This window comes from Adiantum capillus-veneris, chromosome 7, assembly GCF_014529385.1.
Source record: "Adiantum capillus-veneris isolate H3 chromosome 7, ASM1452938v2, whole genome shotgun sequence".
NCBI classification, from domain to species: Eukaryota; Viridiplantae; Streptophyta; class Polypodiopsida; order Polypodiales; family Pteridaceae; genus Adiantum; species Adiantum capillus-veneris.
Window position 1 is genome coordinate 48,506,040 of NC_140937.1, and position 13,896 is coordinate 48,519,935.

At 46.3% G+C, this 13,896-nt stretch overlaps 1 protein-coding gene across 1 annotated transcript in view; it reads left to right on the plus strand.

Moving 5' to 3' along the window:
* LOC147453808 (bifunctional nuclease 2-like) overlaps positions 1 to 12,461 on the plus strand; it is a 37,706-nt gene extending 25,245 nt beyond the window's left edge. The window contains exon 10 of the mRNA XM_086515902.1: positions 12,137 to 12,461. Within this exon, the coding sequence (XP_086372028.1) occupies positions 12,137 to 12,142 (6 nt within the window). The 3' untranslated portion in view covers positions 12,143 to 12,461. The remainder of the gene's footprint in view (positions 1 to 12,136) is intronic.
* The last annotated feature ends 1,435 nt before the right edge of the window (positions 12,462 to 13,896 follow it).

A 13,896-nucleotide genomic window follows, 5' to 3' on the forward strand; every position in this document is an offset into this window, starting at 1 on the left:
AAGTCCTCATGCCCCAAATACCCTTGACAATGCAATCGAAGTTTGCCAATGACAAGTGTAATGGCTACGTCCTTGCCGGGTGCCACTAGAACTGCCTCCGCAAGTGGTCCTATCTGATCGAGAGTGATCTCGAGCCGCGCCGCCAATTTTGGTGAAATGAAGTTGGCCTTGGCTCCTCCATCAAAGAAGATTAGGGCCTCTTGATCTTTCACTTTGCCCCAAGCTCGGCAAAGTTCTGTACTCTCGTCCATGGTGTCGGGGTCGGTACCCACACAATCTGTTCAGTCCTGTTTTCATCTTGCCTTTTCGTCCACGTTCCTCAGTTGCTCTCGAACTCTCAGGCCTGTCGTCATCCTTATCATTCTGTTCTTTCTGTGCCTTTTTAGGGCACTTCGCGGAGATATGTCCATGTTCCCTGCATCCAAAGCACTTCCCCTCCTTGATGAATCAAGCTCGCTCCTGAGGAGAAAGCTTGGGTTGTGCATCCTTCTTTTTCTCTGGGTTGCTCTTTTTCTTTCTACTTTCATTCCCAGAAGTCTGTTCGGCTCGTTGTGTCATGGCGTCATCTGTGGGGTAGGTTAGACTGCCAGAGTGAATGGCAAAGCCCCGCTTCGCATGACTCATCAACTCCTGAATAGAAGCTGGCTTCTGTTCCAAGCAGTGATCTCGGATCTCTGTAGGTAGACCTAAGGTGAACCGCTCAATCTGTTCTCTAAACGAGATCTTCTTGAATAAAGAGGCGGGTAGAAAAGAGCTCTAGAATCTTTCACAGTGAGCATTGATTGTATCTTTCTTGGTCATCCGAAGATGGTTCCAAGCAGCTCGTATATCTCGTTCATACTCTTGCGTCAACCAAGAAGAAATAAAAAGCTTCTTAAATTTCATCCATTTCACTGGCGCAGTCTGGTTTAGAAGAAGCGTGGAGCACCAAGTGCGAGCATTCCCCTTGAAGTAAGAGGCAGCTCTCCGAATCTTGGAGTGCTCTGAGTAGCGTACTCGTGCGAAAGCGATGTCAAACTGCTGTATAAAAGACAAAGCCTTCGAAGCATCTGAGTATCCTGAAAAAGTATCAAATTTGATCGAGTGGCCACCTTCCTTAAACTCTCGGGCTTTCTTGCTTTTATCTTCGAGAAAGTCATACTGGTTGGCTTTATTAAAATTCTTCTTGTTCGCATAAAAGTTTCCGTCATCGGAATCTGAGCTGTCTGTAGACGAGTCCTCAATAGAACTGTCAATCTCTGGGCGAGATTTAGCCTTCTTTGCCTTTTTCTTGCCCTTTCCGAAGCTTTGTTTCTTGCTTCGCTTTTTACCTTTTCTATCTTCTTCGCTCGAATCTGAAGAGCTAGAAGAATTGTCAGAAGAAGAAGAAGAAGAACTGGGTACTCCTTCAAGGTGAACACGCTTCTTCTGTTTCTTGCTTTGTCAAATGTCGGCTGACGACCCAAATAACCCGGGAAGTCAGTGCCTTTCTTCTGCTTTTTGCCGTGCTTTTTGGCTTTCTTTTGAGCGTCAAAAAGCTGAGCAATTCGTGCATCAACCACCTCTTCTAGTTCCTTCTCTGTATATTCTTTGTGATCAGAAGGTTTCTTGAGAGCGGGTTTCAGGGGTGGTGTAGTGGTTTTCTGCCATTGCGCATGCACTTCCTGAAAAGAAGTCTCGCTCGTATATTTTGCCAATTTCGGGTCCTTCGCAAAACTGAGCATCATCTTTGTTGCATCGCCGATCAATTGACGACGCTTCATCTCTCTTTGCTCCGCCTCAGTAGGCCGAGGCGGGCCATACTCTCTGCCGGAATCTTCCTTGTGGTCCCTGCCCGCATCTCCAGATGCAGAGGGACTCGACTGATCCTTGCGTGAAGCCATAGGTGCCGCGGAAAAAAATAATTGGGGATCGGATTTACCATAGAAGAGAAATCAGCCGTGCTCTGATACCACACTAACAGACTTGGACACTCCAAGTCAAGAATCAATCACCACAGCACCAAATAACCACTTCAAAACAATTCACAGATCACAATAGATTTGCACAAGCCCGGCGGAGTTCCATGCGTAGAGATATTGGCCCCAAAGACTGGTGCCCCTTTCGGTATTTCTTTTTGTATTAAATCAATGTCAAAGTACAAAGAGCGGTTAGGGTTTCACTCTTAGACTCTGTGTCCAGATGCTCTGAGAAGTGAGCCCTAATCTGTGTATTTAAAGGTTACAAGGGATGCCTGAAGGGGATCGGAGAGCACCACAGACGGAGAGAGAGAGAGAAGGAGACACACGACACACAGATATGGGTGGGGAGACTCAAAGAGTGAGCAGCCCCCTATACACTTATGCTATGTATAAGGTATACAAGTCAGTGGGCGCCCAGACTCTGGGCGGCCGGGCAAGGCACAGACGCCTATACCCCAACAATCGGAGAGCACCACAGACGGAGAGTGAGAGAGAGAAGGAGACACACGACACACAGATATGGGTGGGGAGACTCAAAGAGTGAGCAGTCCCCTATACACTTATGCTATGTATAAGGTATACAAGTCAGTGGGCGCCCAGACTCTGGGCGACCGGGCAAGGCACAGACGCCTATACCCCAACAACCTCCCACTTAAAGGCGACTGTGCCTTTAAGCAAGAGAACCTAGTCTAAAGACTACAAAAGGCGAGAGAAAACTGCTCTCAACCGATGCCCACTGGCTGGCTGTGATCGTGTGCATCCGGCTGTCCTGCTCCCGTGTAAGTCCATATACCACCAGACGTACCGCACACGTACTGCAAGTATGTATGCAATACCTGCATATCTCCCTTGTGCACTATGCCATCATCAGTCAACAAACGACTGACAACCCCAACTGCAAATGCTCCCACTGCAGCTGCGATATCCGGTCTCAAGATCAACATCTCATACACGAGACCACCGAATGCCGATGCAATGCTAGCGGGCCCTGCTAGCTCTACGGAGCATGCATCAACATATATATCCCTGGCAATAGGCATCTCTGACTGACAAGGCGCCTGACTGTCCGCAAAAGACGCATCAACCTGTCGTGCAACCTCAGAGCAAACCAGCTGCTCTAGATGTCTGCTGGAAGACATATCCTGCACAACTATATCCCCATGCTCACTGTCGAGCATAGAAAGGAATGACTGCATAATCGCTGACATCTCAGTCTCCTCTGCAATCATCCACTGCAAACATGACCACTCAATCTGCTGTGACTCACTAGAGCTCTCATTCTCTAAGTCCGTATGCATAGACTCTTGCACAACGTCCTCCTGTCGTGACTCACTAGAGCAAGACCGCTCTACCTGTCTATTCTGCATAGAAGTATCTTGCACAACTGACTCTCTGCTTTGCTCAGTCACTAGCAAAGCATGCATGTCTGATTCTGTCACCTCTCTGTGTGACTGCTCAAGTCGTGCCCCAACTGTGTGTACAACGAGCTCACTACTCTGCACTCCATGCAAAGCACCCTGCAACCCATGAGCAAAAGAGACTCGCCTACTCTCTCGACAGCTTTCATCCGGGTAGCCTTGGCACCAGCCCCGCCCATGTACCACATCTTACATCCCCCCATTAGTACAGGATGGAGCTAGATAGCTTGATGCATTCTCATGATTGTACTACCTTGAGCATATAGACATCCATATACCCCTAGAGAGATAGAGCTCCATCCCTCCTCAGATACTTCACTACCTACATTCAGTTCAGTTTTGTATCAGTTTTGTTTCATTTGTCTTTCCGATAGACGGATGACATACACACCATGTACATCTGTTTTGTCTCATAGGCCGATTTCGGCCTGACATAGACGTTAAAAATCTTTCTTTCTTTCTTTCTTTTCTCGCTCTCTACCTGGCTCCGTGATCACAGAGACAACACCGTCTCTCTCGTGATCCACATGCAATGGGTAACCTGTACCACTCCTGGCACCTCTCGCAGTCACTAGCGAACCCAAATGCATCACAAAATCTCGCTCTCGTAGCGAAATCTGACATCCACAATCTGTAAGCTGACCAATCGAGATCAAACTCACTGTCAAATCTGGTACATAGCGCATATGTCGTAACAAGTAAGATGCACCACTCGGTAATGACAGTCTCACATCTCCTGCACCTACTATCGCATGCACCGATCCATCGGTCAAATGTACACTGCCAAGCATCCCGCTAGAATAGCTACAAAACCATGCACGATGCGGCGTGACATGAAACATAGCATCTGCGTCTAGCAACCACTGCGAAGGGAGTGCACTATCCACATGTATAGCATCTCGTGCATAGCTCGAGGTAAAAGTGACATCCCCGTCACTAGTATACTCCGACACTACATCTGCCTCAACTGTCAAAGCAACTGAGTCCATGGCATCACTACATACATCTCTGAGACTGCCATGTCTCCTACGATGTCGCATACGACGAAAACAGTGTCGTCTAACGTGTCCAGAATGACCACAATACCAACATATCACCTGTCGGCGTACTCGTGAATGTACATGTCTCACACGAGTCCTTGATGACTCAGATCTATCATACATATCATGTAATATGCGCCAAAGTGCTCTCGAAGTAGTCTCATACATAACAAGAGCATATACAGATTCTGCAAGGTGCAAAGAGAGCGTAGATAGTGCCATCTCCTCTAGCTCCTGCCACTTATCGTCAGACATGTTTGAAGGTCTACCTGCATCACCACTCAATGGTCGATGCAACCCTCGCTGTGTCAATGCATCAAGCATACACTCTCTCCATGCTGCAAAGTCTAAGCCATCAAACATGCACATTTCAGAGAGATCATAATCTGAGCGATCACCTGTCTCTGCCATGAGCACAATGTAGCAAACTAGAAAGCAAAACCACCTCACCAACAACACCTGGAAACTGTCTACAAATATGGCCAGAAACACAATGTAAAACCTGTGAGACTCTTTAAAATAGAGCTCCCGCAATGTCAATATAAGCCTCGCCTGCTCTAGTATCACACTGCAATCTGTGAGCTAATCACCAAGCCCACACTGTGCGGTATCGATGCATACACACACACAAATCTCCCACCTGCAAAGAACACCGCACGCAAATGCTGAGTGCAACCCGCAATCTCTACCTAGATCGCATAAATGATACGCATAAAACTCCTAGGAAAATTTCGCCAGAGTTTCGACGCACAATGGCTATCAACACAAAATAACCATTGTCCTGCAAGCTCAATACAACGAGCAATCAATGCGCATCAAACTACACTCAACATACATGCATAAGCTCTGCAAACCTGTGTCCAACAAATACTCACAAAGAGTACCACATGTGACCATACATGTCATCCACAACCAACCTCTGCACTTGCTCATAAGATCTACTGCTCACCACATAAGCATACATAGAGCATTACTCGCTCAAAGACCATGTATGCAAGCCACAACACTGCAGAAGAACCACTCAACTACAACTGGCAACACCTGTGGGAGTACTAGACTCAACCTGTACCTGGGAGTCAAACCCGATCTTGTAACACCTCATATGTGCCTGCTACTTGCAGTGTGCACGGGTAAGCTGTCTGCAACAAAGAAAACAACAGAGCCCAAAACTGTCATGAAAAACAGTCTCTGTGTTTTTAAATTCAGACCCACCTGCACTCTGAATTAGAAAACAATTCCTCCTACAAAGTCGTAGAGCTCAAAGCCAGCTCCGTTTTGAACCAAAAAGTTTTGGAATCGGAGCTCTGTAGCTCAAGTTATGAGCAAAATAGTAGACTGCTGTCAAACTGCCAAAAACTGAACGACTTTCTTCTGTGCTTCTTTGAGCTCATAGAAAGGCTCAAACTCACTTCCCACCTCGATGCATGAGCTGAATGCATCAATCTCACAATGCTTCGAGTACTAGACTCAACCTGTACCTGGGAGTCAAACCCGATCTTGTAACACCTCATATGTGCCTGCTACTTGCAGTGTGCACGGGTAAGCTGTCTGCAGCAAAGAAAACAACAGAGCCCAAAACTGTCATGAAAAACAGTCTCTGTGTTTTTAATTTCAGACCCACCTGCACTCTGAATTAGAAAACAATTCCTCCTACAAAGTCGTAGAGCTCAAAGCCAGCTCCGTTTTGAACCAAAAAGTTTTGGAATCGGAGCTCTGTAGCTCAAGTTATGAGCAAAATAATAGACTGCTGTCAAACTGCCAAAAACTGAACGACTTTCCTCTGTGCTTCTTTGAGCTCATAGAAAGGCTCAAACTCACTTCCCACCTCGATGCATGAGCTGAATGCATCAATCTCACAATGCTTCCATGTCTATGGAAGCTCCAAGCTCCAACCTGTCGTCGCCGATGTAGCCGTTGCAAAGCTTGCTGAGAAGAGGGAAAATGATGTACACTGTGGGCTGATCTGTAGAGGAACTCTGATCTGTGAGCACTAGGAAGCTCCTGAGAGCTCTCCTGCAAGCCTCTGTATGGCTACCCACAAGCCTCCTCTATTTCTTTGCTTAGATCTGTGACCTCTCCGCCATAGTCGACGAGTTCATCGCGAAGCCGTCCATCTATGCTCTCACACATGTCGCTCTGATACCAATTGAAGGGGATCGGAGAGCACCACAGACGGAGAGTGAGAGAGAGAACGAGACACACGACACATAGATATGGGTGGGGAGACTCAAAGAGTGAGCAGCCCCCTATACACTTATGCTATGTATAAGGTATACAAGTCAGTGGGCGCCCAGACTCTGGGCGGCCGGGCAAGGCACAAACGCCTATACCCCAACAATGCCCAAAAGTAGAGCCCCAAAAGCTTCCAGTTCAAAAGCAATCTCTTTCTCTCTCTTTTAAGAGAGTAAAATAGAGCAGGTATTCTCTTGCTCTCTCTCTATCTCCAAAGCGTAGCCCAAAAAGCATGCCCAATTTGCGTCGCTGGAAATCCGTACACTGTTGCCATGTGGCATTTGCCGCCATATTAGGGTTTCAGCCAGCAGTTAGGGTTAGGGTTTCCAGAAATTAGGGTTTCTGAAAATTAGGGTTTCTGGCAGAAATTAGGGTTTCTGCTGTCGGTAGCCACGTCATCACTTTGTGACAAATAGACCTGCTGCGATGGGACAACCGTGGCGAGGATCTGCGGGTGCAATGGCTGATCGGAGGCGCTGCTGTCCGAGGCTGAGAGCGCTGTTGTCCAGGGGCTGAGTGTGGAAAACGCTGACTGTCCAAGGCAAAAACACTGCTGTCCAAGGGTTGAGAACTGAAACGTTGTCTGGTTTAAGGGCTGAGAATTGAAACGCTGTCTTGTTCAAGGCAAAAACGCCAGACAAACTCTGTCCTTGCTGAAAACGCTGATGGTACTATTGAGAAAACGCTGGAGGCAATGTGCACCCGAAGCCTGTGCTCTCTTCTGTCTTCTGGCTTTCCGATGTGCATCAAGGCTTCTTTCATATTCCCCACAAACTGGGTGGAGCAGTCATTAGCCAGCCCCTACAATTTATTTATTCAAGACTTCCTTGATAAGTCATGCAATGCAACTTTGGGTTTATGCAATGGCAGAAGATGCTTATGCTAGGTGTGCAATCAGAGGGTATGCAACTACTCTAAGTGCCTGGGCATGCACGGCCTGCGTAGAGGCTCACAGGGTTGCTAGAACACTTCCTAGGCTTCCTAAACCCTAGAAGTAGGAACAGCTTGTCAAGGTACACATAGGGTTAGATGTGTATGTGACATCCCCCCTTGTCAAGGTGAGGTAATGGTACCGAGTTGCATGGCTTCTTTGTAGTCTGCCAACTATAACAGACTTGGACACTCCAAGTCGAGAATCTACCGCGACACCACAAACAATCACTTCAAAACAGTTCACACTTCACAATTGATTTGACACTGGCCCGCGGAGTTCCGTGCCTAGAGATATTGGCCCCAAAGATTGGCGCCCCTTTCGGTATTTCTTTTTGTATTAATCTGTGTTCGAAGTACATGAGCGTAGGCAGGTGCTCACTCTCAGACTCTGCGTCCAGATGCTCTGAGAAGTGAGTGGGCAAGCCACTAATTTGTAAATCTTACAAGGGATGCCAAAAGCAGAGCCCCCCAAAAGCTGTCCATAAAAACTGCCCCTTAAGAATAGGCTTACAAGAATAAAAGCAACTTAAACTCTCTCTCTCTCTCTCTCTCTCTCTCTCTCTCTCTCTCTCTCTCTCTCTCTCTCTCTCTCTCTCTCTCTCTCTCTGTGGTTATCTTGCGTAAAATAAAGCAAGGCCCATTGCGTAGCTTTCTTTTCTCACGCACTGCGTAGCCAAAAGCTGCCTTAAAAAAAACTGCCGTAAACTCTGTTGGATTTCCGCGTTCTTCAGGGGGCTGTCGTACAGCTGTGCCACGCCAGCATTTCAGCGTGCAGCCACGTCAGCAGTTTGCATATCCGGGGGGGGGGGGGGGGGGGGGGGGGGTTCCCACAGGGCAGAGCGGGTGTGTGTGTACCGTGCAACCTTTTGTGTACAGCAGCCACGTCACCGATCTGTGATACCAACAACTCAAGAAAATCTGTGAAAAATGCTTCATCAACCCATACGGTGTGTCACAAGACGAGCACCACGAGCCAATAGAAAAGAACAGATTGAACAACTTTAAGCACTTCAAATAACAATTGAAAGAGAGAGAGACAACACGTGACACGGAGTGGCGGAATTCCACCCTAGAGAGTATAGGCCCCAAACCTTGGCGTCCCTTTCGGTGTTTCTTTATATTGCATCAACACAGTACAAGCCGATACTCCAGACTCTGCACCTTCTCTAGGAAGCATGCCAGAGAATGAGCCCTAGCCTCATATTTAAAGGCCCTTGGCCTGAAAAGCAGTTACAGTAAAAAGCCTTTAAAATTCAAAAGCTTCTGGTCCAAGAGCAAAGCCAAAAAAGCTGCCAGCGCAAAACTTCGGAAATCCTATAGCCTGTCACGTCATCATGTCAGCGCAATTTTTGAAAATCTACCACGTCATCAGTTTTTGCGTGTGTGTGGGTCGTGCTTTATTTTAATCCCTTTATGTCATTGGGGCCCCATCGGACGGGGTCCCCATAAGTTGGTAGGACTTCGTCCTCTTCTGCTACTTGTTCTTCTTAGGGTTTAGGCCTCTCGGCCGGCATATGTAAGTTGGCCCCATTCATTAGGCTTTGACACGTCAGCAGTTTGTGATATCTCTCCTTCTTGTAAGAGAGAGTAATCGTTCGCGATTACAGCATATCTGCAAAACAACTCAAGTTAGCTCAAAAATTTCCGAGGGACATTCTGAGGGACAATCAGTTTGCTCTTTTTACTAAGGAGTTAGCTTCTCCTTTGTGCCCTTTTGATCAAGGAGTTAGCTTCTCCTTTCGGCTGTTTTTATCAAGGAGTTAGCTTCTCCTTTCTGCTCTTTTGATCAAGGAGTTAGCTTCTCCTTTCGTCTAGATCGGAACTCTTGATATTCCGGCGTAGTAAAATCAGCCATCACACTTGGACCGTACTAATCTTCCACGGGTGTCTCGATGCACGAAAATTACATACCCAGGCAATCTCATCCAATTAGGAATATTTAGTAGTTGGCACATCACAATGCAACACAAATGCTCACATATGCACGTTACAAGACATAGAAACATAAAGCCGCCGATGAACACTCTTCCCGCATAACCTAACAAGGTCCGGGCTGGGAGATATTCAACGACTCCCTCATCACTCCTCCCGCATAACCTAAAAAGGTCCGGGCCAGGAGATATAGAGGCCTTTTACAACCAAACGCCCCCCAGACCGCAGCCTGCGTCGTTTGGAGGTGCTGAGAGTAACCATTGCTTAGACTTCTTAATACTCCTCTTGCGTAACCATCCAGGTCCGGGCCGGGAGTCACAACAACAATTATTTTACAAGCATACAACGGAACGCTCCCCAGGCATCGGCCTGCGTCGTTCCGAGGTTCAAACAATACCAAAACAATATTTGTCACTTCTCCACTCGGGAGTAAAATCACCAATCACTGAAACCGGTATTAAAACTAGAGTCAAACATTTCAAATCGGCACCAAGACAAGTTCAAAACAGATACCATCCATTTCAAACAAAGTTTCAAACAATACTTTCTCAAACAAAGTTTAAAAGTATTTAACATAAAACAACTCGAGAGTTCATTCCGGATTTTGTTCGGACAACCGAACTTTGAGGACGATTGGCTTGCCCTTCTGCATCACGGTGATGGTTCGGTTCCAGACTTGGAGAGTCGCATCATTCTTGTCATGCCAAGGCATGCCTAATAGAACGTCACAATTGCCCAACTTCATGATGTGGAAATCAGCTTTTCCATGATAATCTTGAATAGTCACTGGAAGAACACCAATGTAGTGATTGAACTCTACCACTGCATAGCATTATCTCTACGAAATCCCGCTGCTCTAGAAATCTTGGATTCTTCTGTATAGTTCCCCAAAGCATAGATGTTGTCGAAGTGCTGTAGGAACTGCAACGCTTTCTTCCGATCTTTCACCTCGGAAAAGGTAAAAAATTTGACTATCGTGCCGCCATCTTTTAAATCCTTCGGTTGGCTAGGCACATACCAGTAAGAGTATCCATACGGGCTCCTACGATTGTAGCCTAGTGGCAGTGGTGGTGGGGGCAATACCGGTGGCAAAAGCAGCTGCATTGGATCAGGATCAGATGGCTGCACCATATTCTTGAAGACTCTCCCGTTCGGAACAGACGGCTGGGAGGGTTGCCGGTTGGAAGCTCTCGTACTTTCTGGAGCCGGAGGAGGAGGAGGTACCATCTGAAGCATCAAAGGAGGTAACATGTAATTCAGAAACTATTGGAAACCTTGTAATACCGGGAGATTCTACTGTGGTTGTCGTGAAAGAATGTCGCGAAGCTCGTCAAAGAGAAACTACTGCAAGTACTCTCCCAAGTCCATAAACTCCATGTGGTCTTGGGCTCTTTATGGCTTATGTCCCTTAAGACAGAAGGATGAAGACGGGAGCGCGCCCGATGGACTAAGGGTGGGAGTGCCTAGTAAGTTCGGGGCAGGGAGACGGAGATTCCAGCTCTTGAAGGACCGGTATGCTTTCAGAAAAAGCACACACGGCACGGCAGTACACTTGGGGGGCAGCTGCTTGGTCCACTCTCACGGACCAGGCACTTTAGTTTGAGCTATCTTTCACCAGCAGGATGATAGCGGTGAAGGGGGGTCGACCTACACTCCAGCCTGCTAAAAAGCTTACTCCACAGGAGTGGTGCAGTGAGAGAGAGGAGTGTTGGGAGCTCATCTGTGGCCTGACACTGTGGTTCATTTGGCGGGCCCGCTGCTTCTGCATTTTTGAGGCTCGCTCTGTACCACCAGTAGAGACTGTTCATGATCTTTGGCTTGAGCTGGTCCATACTCTCAGAGGACAGTTCGAGAGACTCCAGGGCAGCCCCGACCGCATGCGGGAGCATAGAGAGGCTTTCCTTCGACTTTGGCGCCCTGGGCCTTTCTTCACCATGGTCCAGGGTGTGCTGAGATGGCACTACCGTCCACCTGTGTGGCTTTTCCCTCCTCCCATCTCTTAATTTAGCCTCATTGTACATATGTTGTTTTTCATTGGGAGAGTCTTCCCCTTATGATTGTTGTAGCCCTCTCTAGTAGGGCAGTTTCATTAAGTAATAGAAGGATCTTTTTCTCGGAAAAAAAATGAGAAAGAGTGCGTGGCCCTCTACTTCATGCTCCTCTGGAAAGGATTAGGAAAACAAATGGCAACTCTCTCGCACAGTAGACCACATATATAAAAGACAATGCTTAAAAGATTTGGCATCATTAACTTTCAATGTAGCTCTAATCGACAGGCTTTATTCAATGGTTTCACAATTGCTCTCTGTTCAATGCTTTAATAAGGCCTTATGTAAGCCAAAAAAATTTATCCATCCAAGTGTTGGCCGACTTTGTTTTCCATGTTTTCTGACTTAACTAGTTGAGTTTTCCATCTCGGTCTGGTGGATCTTGAGAGGGTTATGTGGGTCAAAGTGAGTATGTTAGCATGTAAAGCTGCGTGAATGAGCTTTAAGGCGGTCATTTTGAATGCTGCAGACGTTCAGTAGATGTTTTTCAATGTGCGTGTTTCAGTATGTCCAGTCAATGAGATAAACAGATTTTGATCTTTTGTGGCTTTTGGTTATTTGAACTGAATTTGCTTCCTGTTGATGAGTTGCAGCGATGACAAGGTGTTCCGTGCGCAGATCTATATGCAGAGAAGCTATTGTAATTGATATCGTTACTGTATTCTAGTTTCATAGCTTGTAATTATGTAGTATACTCATTAGACTATAGTGGAAATAGGCATAGGATGTTTAGAGGTTCTAATGCTTCCTTCCAGTGCCTTTGTCATGGGCTGTAACTCACACAGGACTGCTCACAAATTATAAGAGCTTGTTGTAGTACTACATTCTATCAACTGTACATCTAAGGGGACTTGGCGCTGTAACTGTTTATAATAGAAGTGCCTCTCAAGGTGGCACAATAAACATGCTTTATGTTTACTTTTTTGTCATTTTGCTGGAGGTTAGGCTTCTACATGGCTACTGCATGTACGTCTACAGATCGGTCACTCTGTCAGTATTGCTTATGTTTAGTTTCATCTTCCGTTATAGGCTTGGAATGCAAAGCATATCGATTCACTGAATGTCCAAGGCCTCACAATGTTTATGGCGAACCCACTCTGATTGTGAAGGTTTGCATTTGCTTAATAGAACTTTAGTTTGTTTACCAAAGATGCATGATGGCCTTGAGATTCTCCATATAAACTTCCACATGCTTGCTCTAAAGGCCTCTTTACTGCCTACATTTCTTTGCCACCAACAGGCAAGATAGTAGTACTAGGAGCGTGGTAACTGTAAGTCTGTGTCTCTTGCATTGTATGCCACCTTGGATTACAAAGTGGGTACTTCTACTGTTTTAGAGGGCTCCCCCTTAGGCCTTCTAAATGAAGCTTTGGAGGGCCCTCAAAATGTATCATCCACATGCCCCATGGGCCATGTGCCCGTAGGTCCTAGGAGGAGCCGACGGCCAACCGGTAAAGACCTGCAGCATTTTCGCTGGGGGCTGGTTGGATCAAGGGCCCTTTGACATGCTGTAGCCTGGGTTTGCAGCAAGGGAGTAAAAGGCCTGCTGGTTCATGATTGCGCGGAAGTAACGCTCCTAGTCCAAAGACATTCAAATGCCTTATGCCCATGTATTTTTCACTTGTCCAACTTTAGGAGTTCCGTTTGAGCCACTTAAAGGCGGTGTCTTAATTTGGCCTCTTTTAAGTTCTAGCTTCGGAACTCTTGAAAGGCAGTACGTTATGATAGATTATACGTGAATGAGCCTTAGAAAGCTCTTGAGAATCTATGGAACCTTAAATGGAAGTGTATGTCAAATTTTGCATGATGCAAGAGTGTGAAATGGACTAGCATATGGCTTTGATTTTTTTAAAAACCTTTTTCTATTTCAAATTTTTCAAAAGGTCCGAAGTTCAAATGTTTCCTTTCTTTTGAACAACAAATGAAGACTATCAGGAGTAGGGAGTACTTAGTTGTCTATGAACATTCTAAGAGTTCTATAATTGACTGATTGGTTGGCTAACTGGTTTGGAGGTCTATGTCACTATCTGAAAATGGTGGGATTGAAACCTTCGAGTCATACTCAACACACGACGTGAGTAATTACAATACTCTTGTCACGCTTAAGCACAAGAAATAAATACTTGTGCCAAAACCTTTTGAATAACAAGCATCAAAGAACCTTGGGAAAGCCTGGGCACTTGGAAAGAGAGGAACATAATTGGGTCCTTTTTGCTGACTTAAAGTGTCCTTGTAAAACCTGTCTCCAGGGGCATGCCTTCCATTGCAACCAAGGTATGTAGGAGAATGGGGTAATTTCCCCTTAGAAAACTTCGTGTGAAACTGCATCTTGCTGAAATTTGCAGAAGGAAGC